The sequence below is a fragment of the Morone saxatilis genome, unplaced genomic scaffold, assembly GCF_004916995.1.
Source record: "Morone saxatilis isolate NCDOM2014 unplaced genomic scaffold, NCSU_SB_2.0 Contig5, whole genome shotgun sequence".
NCBI classification, from domain to species: Eukaryota; Metazoa; Chordata; class Actinopteri; family Moronidae; genus Morone; species Morone saxatilis.
In genome coordinates, this window is record NW_023340095.1 from 1,607,020 (window position 1) to 1,621,262 (window position 14,243).

The 14,243-nt window shown below is 42.6% G+C and overlaps 1 protein-coding gene across 1 annotated transcript in view; it reads right to left on the bottom strand.

Annotated features, from left to right (window-relative positions):
• Positions 1 to 3,703: 3,703 nt before the first annotated feature.
• Positions 3,704 to 14,243, bottom strand: part of gli2a (GLI family zinc finger 2a) — an 83,496-nt gene continuing 72,956 nt past the window's right edge. The window contains exons 10-14 of the mRNA XM_035677247.1: positions 12,472 to 12,621; positions 10,488 to 10,652; positions 9,534 to 9,815; positions 7,609 to 7,975; positions 3,704 to 7,481 (exon numbers count right to left, since the gene is read on the bottom strand). Of these exons, the coding sequence (XP_035533140.1) occupies positions 5,170 to 7,481; positions 7,609 to 7,975; positions 9,534 to 9,815; positions 10,488 to 10,652; positions 12,472 to 12,621 (3,276 nt within the window). The 3' untranslated portion in view covers positions 3,704 to 5,169. The remainder of the gene's footprint in view (positions 7,482 to 7,608; positions 7,976 to 9,533; positions 9,816 to 10,487; positions 10,653 to 12,471; positions 12,622 to 14,243) is intronic.

Consider the following 14,243-nt stretch of genomic DNA (forward strand, 5'->3'; position numbering starts at 1 on the left):
TGATTATTTCTCCCCTCTTTAGGTATGTTGTGTATGTGAAACTGAGTCGTTTTGTCTGTAGTAACTTGTTGACATGTTAAGAATATATACATAGTGTTTCTGTTACTTTTTATCCGCCCAAACCGCGTTCTGCTGTGTATGTGTGTGTACGGCAGATTAGTTTACCGGGTGTGTGTGTGTGGTGTGTGCAGGTCCCGTTTCCTCATTTTTTGTTTTCTTGTTATCTTTCTGTAGTGTGTAAAACTGTTGTATTTTTTGTTACACTTCATGAGCATTTCGTATTTCTGATCTTTCCTGTAGTGATGGTAAATTGTTTGTATTTTTGTTAGCATTTCATACAGCTCTTCGAGTAAAGCTCGCGCAAGAGACACACATCTCATATCTTTTGTGATTATTTCTCCCCTCTTTAGTTAGAGGGACAACACTAGCATGGCTAATGAGAGACACAAAAGTTAGATAATCAAAGCAAGGATCCATCTCAGTAATACTACTGCTTTTTTTAAGAACTTTACTTTCTTGAAGCACTGTAAAAGCGAGAAATCTCAAAGTTTCCCAACAATAACCTTTTCCTGCTGCTTGCATTTTCAATCTATGAGCACTTCACTGTAAGTGAATCTATTTTCGATCTTTGCGGATTTCATTTGTTCCATTGTGGGTCAGCTGAGGATAGCAGTCTGTCATCCACTTGACCCTCTGGTCCTCTGACGCGTGTTGTTTTGTCTGGTAGCGGGCACGGTGTGGGGTACGAATGTCACCAACCAATAGCTGACTTCTTCCGAATGCCTTCGTCTTAACGGGCAGCGGCACTTCAGAGCCTCGCAGTGAGATGTTGGCCAACACGGAAAGCTGAGCCGAGAGGAAGGGGATTCCTCACCACATCTCTGAGATCTTTGATAATAATGAGACTTACATTATTGTGCAGCTTTAAATGGGAATTGACATTGACAGAGTGAAGGGTTTTACTACTGACATTCAATCTTTAAAGCTGCACTAATCAATATTTTTATATGAACAAATTATGAAATTCAAGGATTCAGGATTATGTTATTATTTACAATGTAAGGTTATAGAATGAAATTCCGATATAGTTCCCTTCTTGTTAACTTAAAAAAGAAAAAGAGAAAAATTGATTCAGGGGTCATAAAAATGTAATTATTTCTTATTTACCTGTCGTCTTTGCTCCCCACAGAGGTCTAGTTCAGCTGGGAAGCTGCTAATTTTTGGTATTGGAGACGAACGTCCCTTTGCATTTACTTCAAGATGGAGGGCAGTGGCAGAAAGAACGCAGCTATGAAGTAATCAGATTTATGATAAACAACAGTACCTCTCTGCACAGTACCAGAGTTATCATTAAAATCTGAGTGAACCTAAATAACCCACTGTACCTGCGAGCAAAAGGCAGACAAATATAGACAAAGTTAGCAAATAGACTGAATTTAGCAACAATAAGAGCTAGATATTTTTCTCAGGAGCTGGTGGAGACCAAAAACAGAGCTAAAAGGAGAGTGAATATTGAATATTGATTCAAAACGACTGTTGCTCCGTCTCTATTGCTGTATTAACAGGCAAACTTTATAAGGCCAGAACATGGAATTTTTAGCTTGTTACACCACTTCCAAAAAGCTTCATGCAGCTTTAAAATCAGGCGTCTCAAACAGATAAAATCTCACTCACTCTCAACTTTAAGGTCTACAGTTATTTTAAGCATTGTCAAGGAAACAGGTTGATTTCTTTCACTTTTTCACGTATGGTTACACTGTATGTCTGAAGCTGTGAGCTTCAGAGCACGCCATCTCTCCTCATCTGTGTGCTTTGTGTAATCATCCATTTCTGCCTCACTAACCTCTTGTTCTCCTCTCTGGTGGGACTCCTTACCCCGGGGCTATTTTTCTCCATCCTCTCTCTAAGAGAATAAGGAATTCCAGTGGCAAAAGCAATCACTGGGCTCTACTTCTAACCAGTCCCCAGCTGAATTTGCTGTCAAATTAAAAGTGATTTGTTCTCCGTCTTTTAACACTCTGCATCTTTCCTTATAGCCCTTTCTCTGTTCTTTACTCTCTCTCCCACTTCCCACCTCTTACTAGATTCACTCTGTTCCAACTCAGTAGCTCTCCTTCTCCTGATTTTCCTCTCCTTTTTCTTGCACCACCTTGTCTCCTCTCTCTTCTTTCCTGCTTTATGTTGCTCTCAGACCCATTTTCTTCAGGGCCGGCCTGCCACTGTTAGTTTTGGACAACATGCCATCTAACTTTAGAAACTGCTCTGTATGCATTTTGTGCGTATGGAGTATCCTTTTTCACCTGGGTTTTCAGAGTGGAGTTTCTTCTCCTTTTGCTCTGATATGTAGAGCAAAGAATCATGGGTAAACAGCACAGCGACTGAAAGTAACACATTATCTTTGCGTAAGCAGAGTAGTAAGGAATATACACAAATGTATGCAGAGGAGAGACAGGGCTTCAAAGCAGAATGAATGTTGCTCCTCTATTATTGAAGGATTCTGTATGCACTGAGGTTATAACAGATCAACCTAAAAAGAAAGGAATGTGCATACAATTATGGTGTTATATCTATGTTACGTTATCTTTGTTAAAAATGTGAACCAAGACATAGCTCTGCAAAAGGAAAAGGTATTTACAGCAGACCGAAGTCTCTCTGATTCGCATCCTCAGATCTCTGCAAATAAATTTCTGAGGACCTGGGAACAAAGCCAAAGCATGGATAAGAAAATAAGATGCTTCATTTAAGGAACACTGGCATTAAAATCTCACTTTCCAAATATATAGTTTGAATGCCGTGTGGGATTTTAACTGAAACAGCACTCTAGATAATCGAGATAGAGATCTTTAGATAGTGAATAAAAACACAGACAGAGCTCCAAAAGCATTGCTCCAAGGTCCTTGTCATCACAATGTTAATAATGAATATTATTGCTAATATACCAATTATAAACCAATATAATTTGCAAGATGTGATTACAATTTAAAAAAACAAACAACATATAAAGTACAAGTATTGCTCAGTGTTTTGGAACTGACAAAAAAGATTTGACTCGTTGGACAGCTGTAAAACTTCAATTAGAAACCCTGTCCCGATTAGAAGCAGGTCTCCTTTACTAGCCTGGCTATATAAAACTTATTAAAACCAACTGAGTCCCCTACTAGAGCGAGTTCTAAGCTGCTTAGATCGCCTGCACAAATATAAATATTCACAATTTTGTCAATATGGACATGCTACACTTCGTTATATCGGTTAAATTCAATCATTTAAATAAACAATTTGATAGTATCTCCAGCAAGAGTTTTGTGCAAAAGGAATTAAAGGCCTGTCCCAAATAAAGGCAGGTTGAGTTCGGTGACTGAAGCAAATAAAAGCCTGGGCTAGTAATTCAACTTTTACAGTATATACACACACCATCTTTTCAAATCAACGTTGTGTTAATTAATATGTGGTGCTCAGAATTCTCTTTATGTGTGCATCCCTTCATACATACGGCTGCTGGAGTTACAGTGAGTATACTGGTGTTTGCCCTCAGAGCTGTGCTCAAAGGCAGTCTGAGAATGTGCCAGATACGATCTCACTTGTAGCGTATAAGCACTACTTTCATGTGTCCACCAGGGATCGCAGATCATGTTATATCAAAGACGACACAACACATGGATTTAAACAGAAAAAAAGGAGATAGTTTATTTGAAATGTACAAAAGCTATATACACACACTCACACAAACCCACACACACTGAGCATAGTAAAAGTGAATGGTAGCATACACAAACATTTTAAAGGCTACTTAGAAATTCAGCAAACATAATAAAACTGAGGAATTTGCAGGGCTAGTTCAGCAATCCTGTCCGAAACAGGATTTCATTATCAAAGTCTGTGTCCCTTCCTGGACTCTCTGCAGTTCATCCAGAGCCCAGGGGAAGTATGGGGTGCAGCGCTGGGGTGGGGGGGTGGTATGAATGTGTTAATTAGGATTGGATCTCTACTGAGAACACACAGAGGTACTTGTATATTCTTTCAGAGAATGCTCCTCATCAGACACAGGGGTTCATGTGCCCTGATAGACTTAACACGGAGGCATATCCTTGTCCTTTTCAATCATTTACCCTTGTGAGATGGGACCATGGAGAGTTAACGCTTCTGATGCAGAGGGCAGAGAAGGAAATCTGATTTTACAGTGCCATCCCCAGGAGCTCAGACTATGATCAAAAAGCACTTAATATCTGTGGATCATAATGTTGATCAACCACGTGTTTAAACTAGGGCTGCCAAATTCTTCATTTTGTGAATTACAATTAGTCACAAACTTCTTGTTGAATGGTGTTAATTGCATTCTCTATTTCAAGAAATTTGCTCAGATTTACAAATAACCTTCGTTGCAAAATCTAGGCGTCATTGAAAGCAGCACAAAACAGGTTGTGCACAAGACAGGCTGCTACAATAGCATATATGCATGTGTATGTGCATATATTGTAAAAACTGCAATAGCAGTTAGTGTTTTTGTAATAATAGGCATGTACCAATTTATACATGTATGAACAATGTGATAGAGTTTAAAAATGTAATCATTATTACCTTTTTGAATTAATAGTGGGTGTTCACATGTTACTGTTACCTTTGACAGCCCCAGTTTAAACATCAAAAGTCTATAGCATAACTTAAAGCAAGTACCATACAGTATAATCTATACATATAAAGTCTTCATGAGAAAATATGATCTGTTATCTACATATCTTGTCCATTTCCTTGTAACTCTGTTTTCATGTCGTTCTCAGATGATGTCCTCAGCAAGGTACTATGGGAACTGTTTTCAGTGCACCAATTTGTAAAGGGCTATTACACAAGCAAATACTGAATGGCAATTGGTTGTAGATGCATTTATATACCCTGGGCTATCATATATTTGTTGGTAAAATGTATGGCTTTTTAACAAATAATGATAGAAAATTGTCCTTGACCCTAGTTATACTTACTATAATTTTTTTAATGTAACATATTATAATCTGAAGCAAATATTACAAAATAAGCACATTACTATGGACAATGAGGAAAACTCATGTATGAAATGTATGAAATAGCCAGTTTTGCATTGTTCAATCAGTGCTCTCTTGTGTTGTCCTGATGTAGAAATGGTTAAGACTGGATGGATGATAAGGTGTTTGTTTGCTCTCAGCTCATCATGTTGAGGAACTTGCTTTCTTCAGCCAAGGCTGTGAGCATAGAGTTCATGTCACCGATGGCCATGTTGCCAATCCCTGCCGGAACAGACGCAAGGGTGACAGAGTTGCGGGGGGTGGTGAGACGTGAGGAATTCTGGGAGAGGCTCTGAAGAAGGCCAGGACTTAGGGTGCCCGACATTAGGCTGGAGTGGTCCCCGTCATCTAGCATGGTGTCAAAGTCGATCTGGGCATGCTCCGTGCCACCAGATCCACCAGTGGAAGAATCCACCGTACTGCTGGAGACCAGGTTGACTCCTGGTGAGGCCATGTTTACTGGCGCAGTGGTGTTGCTGGCAGGAGCCTGGTTGGCACAGGGGGACATGGGGGCATCAAAGGTGACAGAAGTTGGCTCAAACATATGAATCTGACCTGTGTAGAACACAGCAGTGTTTGGATTTTCAGAGTTGCTGGTGTGGGCTGCTGACCCACTGGGCCTCTTTGGGCTCGCCTCTGAGGTGTCAGTACCACGACTGGGGCTCAAATCAGATAACTTGGGTATTCGGCTCGGTTGCACCATGCCAGACCCTGTATGTTGTCTGGCAGTGGACTTGGGTTCTGTGGGAGGCCTGGGTTGTAACATTCCTCTGCCTCCATTATGGATATTATGCTGCTGCTGCTGTGAAAGAACACTGTAATTTTGCTGCGGATCCACTTGGTTCACATGAGAATACCCATCAATCTGTGTCCTTGCTCTGTAACTTTGCAGTTCTGGATCTGCCATACTGTTTCGAGTAGGCCTCATGCTAGTGCTCCCAGATATAGAATTTGGGATTGCCTCTTGGCCAAACCCTTGCTGAGGACTCATTTGTTCACTAAAGTTCACATTGTTGCATTGCCTCTGTTGCTGATGCTGCTGGTGGGAAATGTTCATCAGCCTCTGGCTGTTGTGGTTCACATAGCCCTGCATAGACATATTCTGACTCATAGGCACTACCTGCTGGTTGCTGCCCAGGCCTTGACCTTGTCCCTGGAAGGAACCAAAATTGTGCCTCTGCTGAGCAACAGCTAGGTTCCCTCTGAGAGGATGCTGCTGTGGTTTGGAGAGCTTGGTTGTGGTGTCCACAGTTCCTGAGCTCACCTCGTTCCACTGCACCGGCATGTTGTTCTTGTTCATGTTTTCCAATGGTGCTGAGAAGGGCTGCTGGGAGCCACTGGGAACCATCTGACAGGATTGCATGTCCTGACCAGACTGAGTCATTGTGGCATCCACCATGGCCATTCTCCTCTGTGCATAAAATGATGCTGGTGGGGGCATGCCTGTTTGGTAGCCCTGAGTCTGACTGTTGGAATGGTAATCTACTTGCCCCGAGTTGTGACCTGAGGGGCCAGAATTCTGGGACCTGAGGTACTGCACCACATCATCTGGAAGCACCATATCATCCTCCCCAGTCTGCTCAATCATCATCCCATCTACTGCCATGTTTTCCATGGCTACATTCTCTGAAATGCTAGGTGGTCTGGGGGCGAATGGGTAGCGTTGCAGACTGCCGTCAGAGCGAGTGTATCCCTGCATGGCCAGTGCCTGGTGGCGGTCAGCTGGACCATTCATGGGATTCATGCTGTTCATGCTGTTATAGCGCTGAACCCTTGGAAAGGAGAGAGGGTCCAGTGTGGGACGACGCACTGGGTCACTGGCACGGCGTGGAAGGCTGTTGGGTACCTCATGGGGCATCATGCTCTGTGAGCCATATCCAATATCACTGCATCGCCGAGGCACACTTCCAGAGGGTGGTTGGTGGAATAGGTGTGATGAACCTTCCTGAGAGTCACTGTAGAGCGCCATGCGGGTCCTCAGGCTCATTCGATCCATATTCGGGAGAGGAGTAGGTGGAGCTCCACCAATGGCAGCAGCATACTTTGCTTTAAGTCGATAATGCTGAGCTGGTGTCAGACTAAGGAGGCTTGGGAGACCTCCTCCGCCTCCTCCACTGACACCACCACCTCCACACTGGCTGGCCTCGCTGGAGCGGCGAGACAGATCAGTGGAGATTGGGTCATAGGAATCGGCAGAACTGATATTGTTGTGCCTGTTACCTCCAAACTGAGACGCCTCACTGGAACGGCGGCTGGAATAGCAGGGTGAAATGCCGGAGGAGCGCCGACTCATGGTGTAAGCTGAGCTGAGGGTGCTGGTAGTGCTGTCACGGCGTTCATTCAGCTGGTTTAGCAGTGTTACTTCACATGAAGACAGGTCACCCATGCGCTGGCCAGGGTACGAACCGCTTAAGTTACTTATCACGTTGGAGTTCTCCAGCAAGGAACCTGGCAGACGAAAGGGGAATTATTAAATAATGTCACCAAATAATTTACAGTTCTTAACAGTTATAGAATGAGCATTATTGTATATAATAGTTTTGGCTATTGGACTCAGATTTCCTCAACCACTTACCGACTGCAGGTATGGGAGGCAGCTTCATGTTGTTGCGTTGGCCCTGCAGTGGCTGTGGTGCAGAGTTGACCCATGGGCAGGAGTCCCTCACTGTCTTCAGCCTTTCCTTCTTGATGTTCTCCAGCTTGATGGTAACTGCGCAACCATGACCCACAGCTTTCCTCATCTGAAGCCCCATCCCAGCCTGCTGTCCGCCAGCAGAAACAGTGGAGTCAACCATGGGGCACTCATCGTGTGCACTGAGGTCCCCGAAGCTGCCCCCGCTGTGCATGGCCATCTCTACCCCACTGTCGTTGTTGTTGGTGCTGCTGAGAGGCGATGGCTCGCTGCTACATGATGAGTGGCCACCAGGACTGGACTGATATGTCTGAAGGAGGACAGCAAGGAAGCACTTGTGAAATGAATCAAACTATAAAAGCTTCATTATAAATGATAGCTGTACACTATTCAATTTTTTACGAATAAATAAATATTCTGCCAAACTGACAACAATGATAGAAAGAATAAGTGAAAACTTCAAAATAGAAATAAATAAAATAAAATAATAAAAGCAATAGTCTCATGCTAAGTTCAGAGAACTACATTATGTATTCTTCAATATTAAAAAATTACCACAGTTAAAAAATTCTGATTGTATTGGTGTTTTGTAATAACTAATGTAGGCCTGTAGTTCCATAATCTCATTAATTATAGATGACTTTGATTTATTTACAACAAGAAAACAAGTAGATAATAGATGTGTTCTGTGAACAACCATCTAAAACAGCGGCGACAGTAATTTAAACTGGCTGAAAATGAACTAAAGTCTTGATCACAGCTTGATGCTGGCACTATTTGTTCAGCACACATTCTAAAATAGCCCTAGCCTTTGAATATTAATGTGACAATGACTTTTATCATCAGCCGACAGCAGGGGCTACTGCCAGTGATCTTGTGAAGAGAAAAATTCAGTTAAATGGTAGAGTTTATGAGTTTCTCTATACATGTATATGTGTGCATCCCATATACAAATGTCCTAAATTTGTGAAAATGGATAATCATGCAAAAAGGACATTTTACATCATGCGAGAATACAATGATGTAGAATGAAATATAAGGACGCATTTGCACATCTCCCATGCTGAGTTGCAAGACGACACAGAGACAGTTTGAGCGCTCACCTCAGTGAAGTCTGTCCATTAGGAAGGTTAACTTGAGAGAAGCAAGTTCAAGCAACAACCAGAGAGGTGAGTTAGGAAGGATGCAGGCAGTACCAGCAGTAAAGATTTAACCTCAGAGCAGTGTTAGTAAAAGAGTGGAAAACAGTAAGAAAACAAGTGTGTGCAGTTTCCTAAATATACAAAGCCATCACGTTAATATCCTTATATATTAACAGATGGCACTGAAGTGCTTAAAGTGGTATTTCATTCAAGATGCAGTTAATCAAACTCCATTTTTAGTCCACATGAAACGGAAATCAGAGTGCCATTTGCTGTCTTGGAGTTTGTGTTCGCTGGCAGGCTGTTAAGCCCTGTTTGGGTGCACACTAATGGCAGCTACATTTGCAGTTAGCTAAAAGCAGCTACATTAGCAGTTAGTGGGGTTGAAGCAAAGCATATTCTTTCGATAAAATATGATCCAGTTTTACCTAAATCACTGATTAAGTTTTGTTTTTGTACATACAAAGTACAGTAATCAGTGAGCTCCGGTAGCTAGCCTTGTTGTTGCTAACTAGCCAACTAATGAAAGATTGATTTTGTTTTACAGCAAGACAAAATGAAAAGAAATTGAGTTTTTGTAAATGTTTTGGCATAAATTGTTAAATAGGGGTACGATATAAGGGTTGGACTTTAAAGAAACAAAGATTTCCTGTGAGTAAATCTTTTATGAACTACATAAAAGATTTGTGCAGAATGACCTCTTGAATTTATGTGATCAGGACCTACCATAGAGTTCTCGGTCTTGATAGATTTGACTTGCAGGCAGTCCTCCACTCCTCTAGAGGTGCTGTTGGCCTCAATCTTGCCGTCCACGCCTCTTGCACTGAGCTTGGAATTCGCCTCATTCTCCCCGTTGCCTTTGGGTGGCTGCAGTCTGGGTGGTACGTCACTTCGTTGTTTCTTGGTGACGTGGGCTTCGGGTCCGTGGACAGTCTTAACGTGCTTCCTGAGAGAGCTGGGGTCTGTGTAGCGCTTGGTACAGCCCGGGATCTTACACACATATGGTTTCTGCCAAGAAGGGTTGAAAGTCCAACTGAAATTCAATTGCATTTTTTTGTGTGGTACAACATACATATCTGCTCTGAGAACGTAGGCGATCTGAGAGAGGAGCTTAAATACAAACATTTCCAGGACAACATAGATTATTTCCTGGATATTTGGTCATTTCAATCAATTTCCTGGAAAACTAGTATCTAAATTCCCAGCTTTTTCCAGGATCCTTGGGAACATTGATACAATTGGCCTCATTGAATTCACAAGAGTCTCTTTTTCATTCAAACCCAATTTATGCATTTTTAATCCTGTTTATGGACCCCAGTATGCACAAATATCCAAGTACCCTAGGCAAAAATAACATACTGCATACAAAATACTGCATGGTTTTTGTCCAAAACTGCATTGTTTTTGCATAAAGTGGTCATATTTGTAGATGGGGAGACTTGTGGGTACCCATAGAACCCATTTTCATTTAGATATCTTGAGGTCAGAGGCCAAGGCATCCCTTTGAGAATAGCCATGCCAGTTTTTGCATCGCCAACATTTAGCCTAACTTTGGAGCGTTATGTAGCCTCATTCTCAAAAAACTAGCATGACCTGTCTGAGGCCCGTTGTACTGACTACATTTCAGAGTGCCGATTGTGGCTCAAATGCATAAAATCTGAGTGAGTCAGTCGATCATACCTCATTAGAGTGTGTGCGGTTCTGGTGCTTGGCCCGGTCTGAGGCGTTGGAGAAGGCCTTGTTGCAGCCTTCATGTTCACACACATACGGCTTCTCCCCGGTGTGGGACCTGAGGTGGGTCTTGAGGTTCTCCAGGCGAGAATAAGCTTTTGCGCAGCCCTCAAACTGCAGAGAGACAGAGAAAGACAGATGGACGGTGAGACTGACTGACTGAGTGCTGTGTTGTTTTGTCGGCAGCTGGGTAGAGAGAAGAGCTGGGCAACAAAAAAAAAAAGCTTCGTGTTTCAGTTTTCAAATGTAATCTACTCTTGGACTCGTGCCCACCTACTGTGGCGTGCCACACAAAAGCAAAGCAGTGCTACACTTTGGTAAAAAGGGCTATTATGTGAAATATCTAAACTAAGTGTGAGGTGTGGTAGAGCTCTTTGTCTGGTGTGCTTTGTTGAGACAAAGAGAAGTCTGTGTTTAGCCTTTGTATTCACTTGTACTGTACAAGCTATAATTTGGTATTCCTTCTGAGCAGTCATTGTGAAGGTAATTGGCTTTGAAATGAAAAGAGAATCAAATTAGACTAGCTCAGGAATGGGATATAGAAGTCAGAAGATTCTCCCTTAAAACACAAGAACTGAAGCGGAGTTAGGGTGTTATGAGAAGATGCACGTGGGATTTGTGCCGGGAGTATACAGCGTGGTCTTAATAAGGACCCAGGGTCCCCTGCTTGTCTGCAGATTTTAATTACACACCCACGCTGTCAATCAGCTTTCTTAACTCTCTCTTTCACAAGTCATCTGTTTTAATGCATTCACAAGAGCCTGTGAGCAGGCTTTGAAGCCGAGCAAACAGGCCCTCAATTTGATCTTCCCACAGCAAATGAAGGCTTCAATAAAACCCCCATGATTTATCAACATGGAAAATATCACTGGTGCTCAGCACAAAGAACATCACATGAACATTTTATTTAAATAATTATTTTTTTCTGTGATGCAGAGGGAAGGGTTGTACGGTAGAGACTGTACAGCTGCTAATGTAGCTGAGTAACATCCAAGTTCAAGTTCCAGTAGTTGGTTAACCAGTTAACCAGTCAGTCAAATCTTCCTACATACCCCGGGACTTTAGTGATTCAGCACTTATAAAATGCAGATTAATACATCAATTAAAATCCTATTGCTTGTGAATTTTTTGGAGGATATTATTAAAAATAACAATCAGACAGTTGTTAAAGTTATATAATTAATATGTTATATTTAAGCTCAGGGTCTAAGACTTTAAATTTAGAACAAAAAGCCTGCGTCTGCGTCTGCTGCTGTGGTGTTTTATGGGAAATGTAGGACCCGGTGTTGTTTTTTAACTTTCTCTCTTAAAGTTGAGATGAAATGAAAGATCACATCCCCGGTCATATTCTGCTCCTATTTAACTAATTACTAATTATAAAATTGACTACAGCAGTGTTTTACCGAGTTTCCTGATAGACTTGCTAAAGTAACTCTAACTGTAGTGTTAGCTGCCGTTTGCTAGATAACTCAACTAGTCGTGCACCTAACATTAGCTGACTCAGCCCCAGGGTGCCAAGAGCCAAACCAAGCAAGAAAACCACCTTGATACTGTATTCCCTGTTGTCAAACTGCACCAATTGGTCTCGGTTGATGTGTTTGGTGCCGGTCTGGCTGTGCTGTTTCCAGGGACTTTCGAGTTTGGCGGAGTCAGCTAATAGGACCACTGTATGGGAGTACCACTCACACAGCGTATTGGCTACCGCGACAAGTCCCTCCCTAGCTGCCTATTTTTAAAGGAATCACGTAGCAAGTAGCACTTTACTTTCCTGTGGACTTTAGGTCTTCCAACTTCATGGAAAAGCAAAACTAAATTGCTGGAGTGCGCCTTTAAATACAGAAACCAGTCAGTCAGACAGTGAGTCAGATGATCCTGTGCTCAGTCAGTTAACCAGCTAGTTGCTATCAGTAAGTTTACAGGGATACGAGCTTACTGTGCATTTATGCGGCTTCTCCCCAGTGTGACGCCTCATGTGGACCACCAGCATGTACTGAGCCTTGAAGGGCTTCTGCTCCCGGGAACACTCCACCCAGCGACACACAAACTCCTTCTTCTCACCGTGGATGTGGTCGTTGTTGATGTGCTGAGGAGACAATTCAATTCAATTCAATCATCACAACGAATCATGCACACGATGAGATAAATGCTAAAATGATCACTAGACACCAAGTGTGTGTGTGTGTGTGGGCGCTCGCACGCGTGTGTGTATTACTAAAAATGAGTCAGCAAATTCTTGTCTTTTTCCCACCAGAAGATTCTCCCTCTTTCATGCTTTCACACACACTGTGAGTGACAGTGCCATCCATTACAGCCGACAGTTATTATGTATCTGTCAACAGGAGACAAAACCTATAAAAGCACTGTGTGTGTTTTTTCAGGCTGTGTCTGTGTGTGTTAGTTTCTCAAGGAAGAGGAACTTCCTCAGATGCCAGTAAAAGTGATCAGGAAGAGGATTTATCTTCCATTCTTCGGACTTTTGATGGATCAGGAAATCACAAAGTTTCCTGTGTGATTCCTAAACCTTAAAAATAAACTTTGTATTAGCTAGTTTAGTAGTTTCAGACAAATTAAATGAACTTCCAAATGTGAAATCTCCTTTAATAATCCATCTACACAGCAAAATTATTATCTTTCAGCTATCAATTCCAGCATGTATTCCACTTTGTAGAAATTCATCATGTTTAAAGATTTGTTGTCCTGTTAAAATGAGTAATTTACTTTGCTGGAGACACAACAGGTTTAATCAAACTTAACCAGCTTACATTGCACTCTCACACACACACAATGTTTCTGAACACTTAAAAACTCTCATCCCGTGCACCACATGCAAATATCCACACACCCAGAGGAACCACTTCATTTCCTGAGGACATCCAGACCCACAATGCTCCACTTATGTGGCCACTTCTCCACCAGCGAAAAAGCTCAGTGGTTGACGATTCTGCTGAGATCTATTTTTGGGTGAAGGAGGAGGAATGGAAACAAGTGGAGGCCTTTATTTTCAGGTTACACACTACTGCAAGTCCATAATTTTGGGACTCTTGAAACTTCGGTTAAGCAGAAGCCAGAAAAACCCACAGGTGTGTGTTTTTCTGCTGATATTAGGAGAACATTGTGTGAAACCCTGGATGTGCTCAGGGAGATGCTGTCAGGGGTTTTTGTTGAAAAAATGGCTGTAACACCCGTGAATTTCTGCTTGATAGAAAGCAGAGAGCTTTTAAAAACCCTTCGTCCTGTGAGGATTTAAGAATGCGTTGGCCTCACATTGTCCATCCACACCCGAGATCAAACCGCCGCTCCTCTGCTACTCACTAATCCTGGCAACCTCTCATAGAGTTTGTGGCTTGGGAGCTGGAGTTTGGGCAAAAGTTCGTAAAGGTAACTCTGGTCCTGACATGTAGCAGCCCACAGCAACCCCCTTCACCACCACCATCCCATTGGTCTCTGGATATATGGACGTGACACATGCCCCTCCTACCAGAGCTCTGAGATGACTGACAGCCAGTCAGAAAGCGGAAAGCAAGAAGAGAAGTTGGACTGGAAAAGGAGGGGGAGCCCGAGGTTCCATAACTCCAGAGCTCTTGGCATGACGATGGATTTATGGTCGACCCTCTGGGCTTCGGGGGTTGGGGGTGTTGCTGGCAGTGAGAGGTTAGGGGTTAGGGGTCATGGGGCTGAGGGGTTGGCGGTTGAGGGTGGACGGGG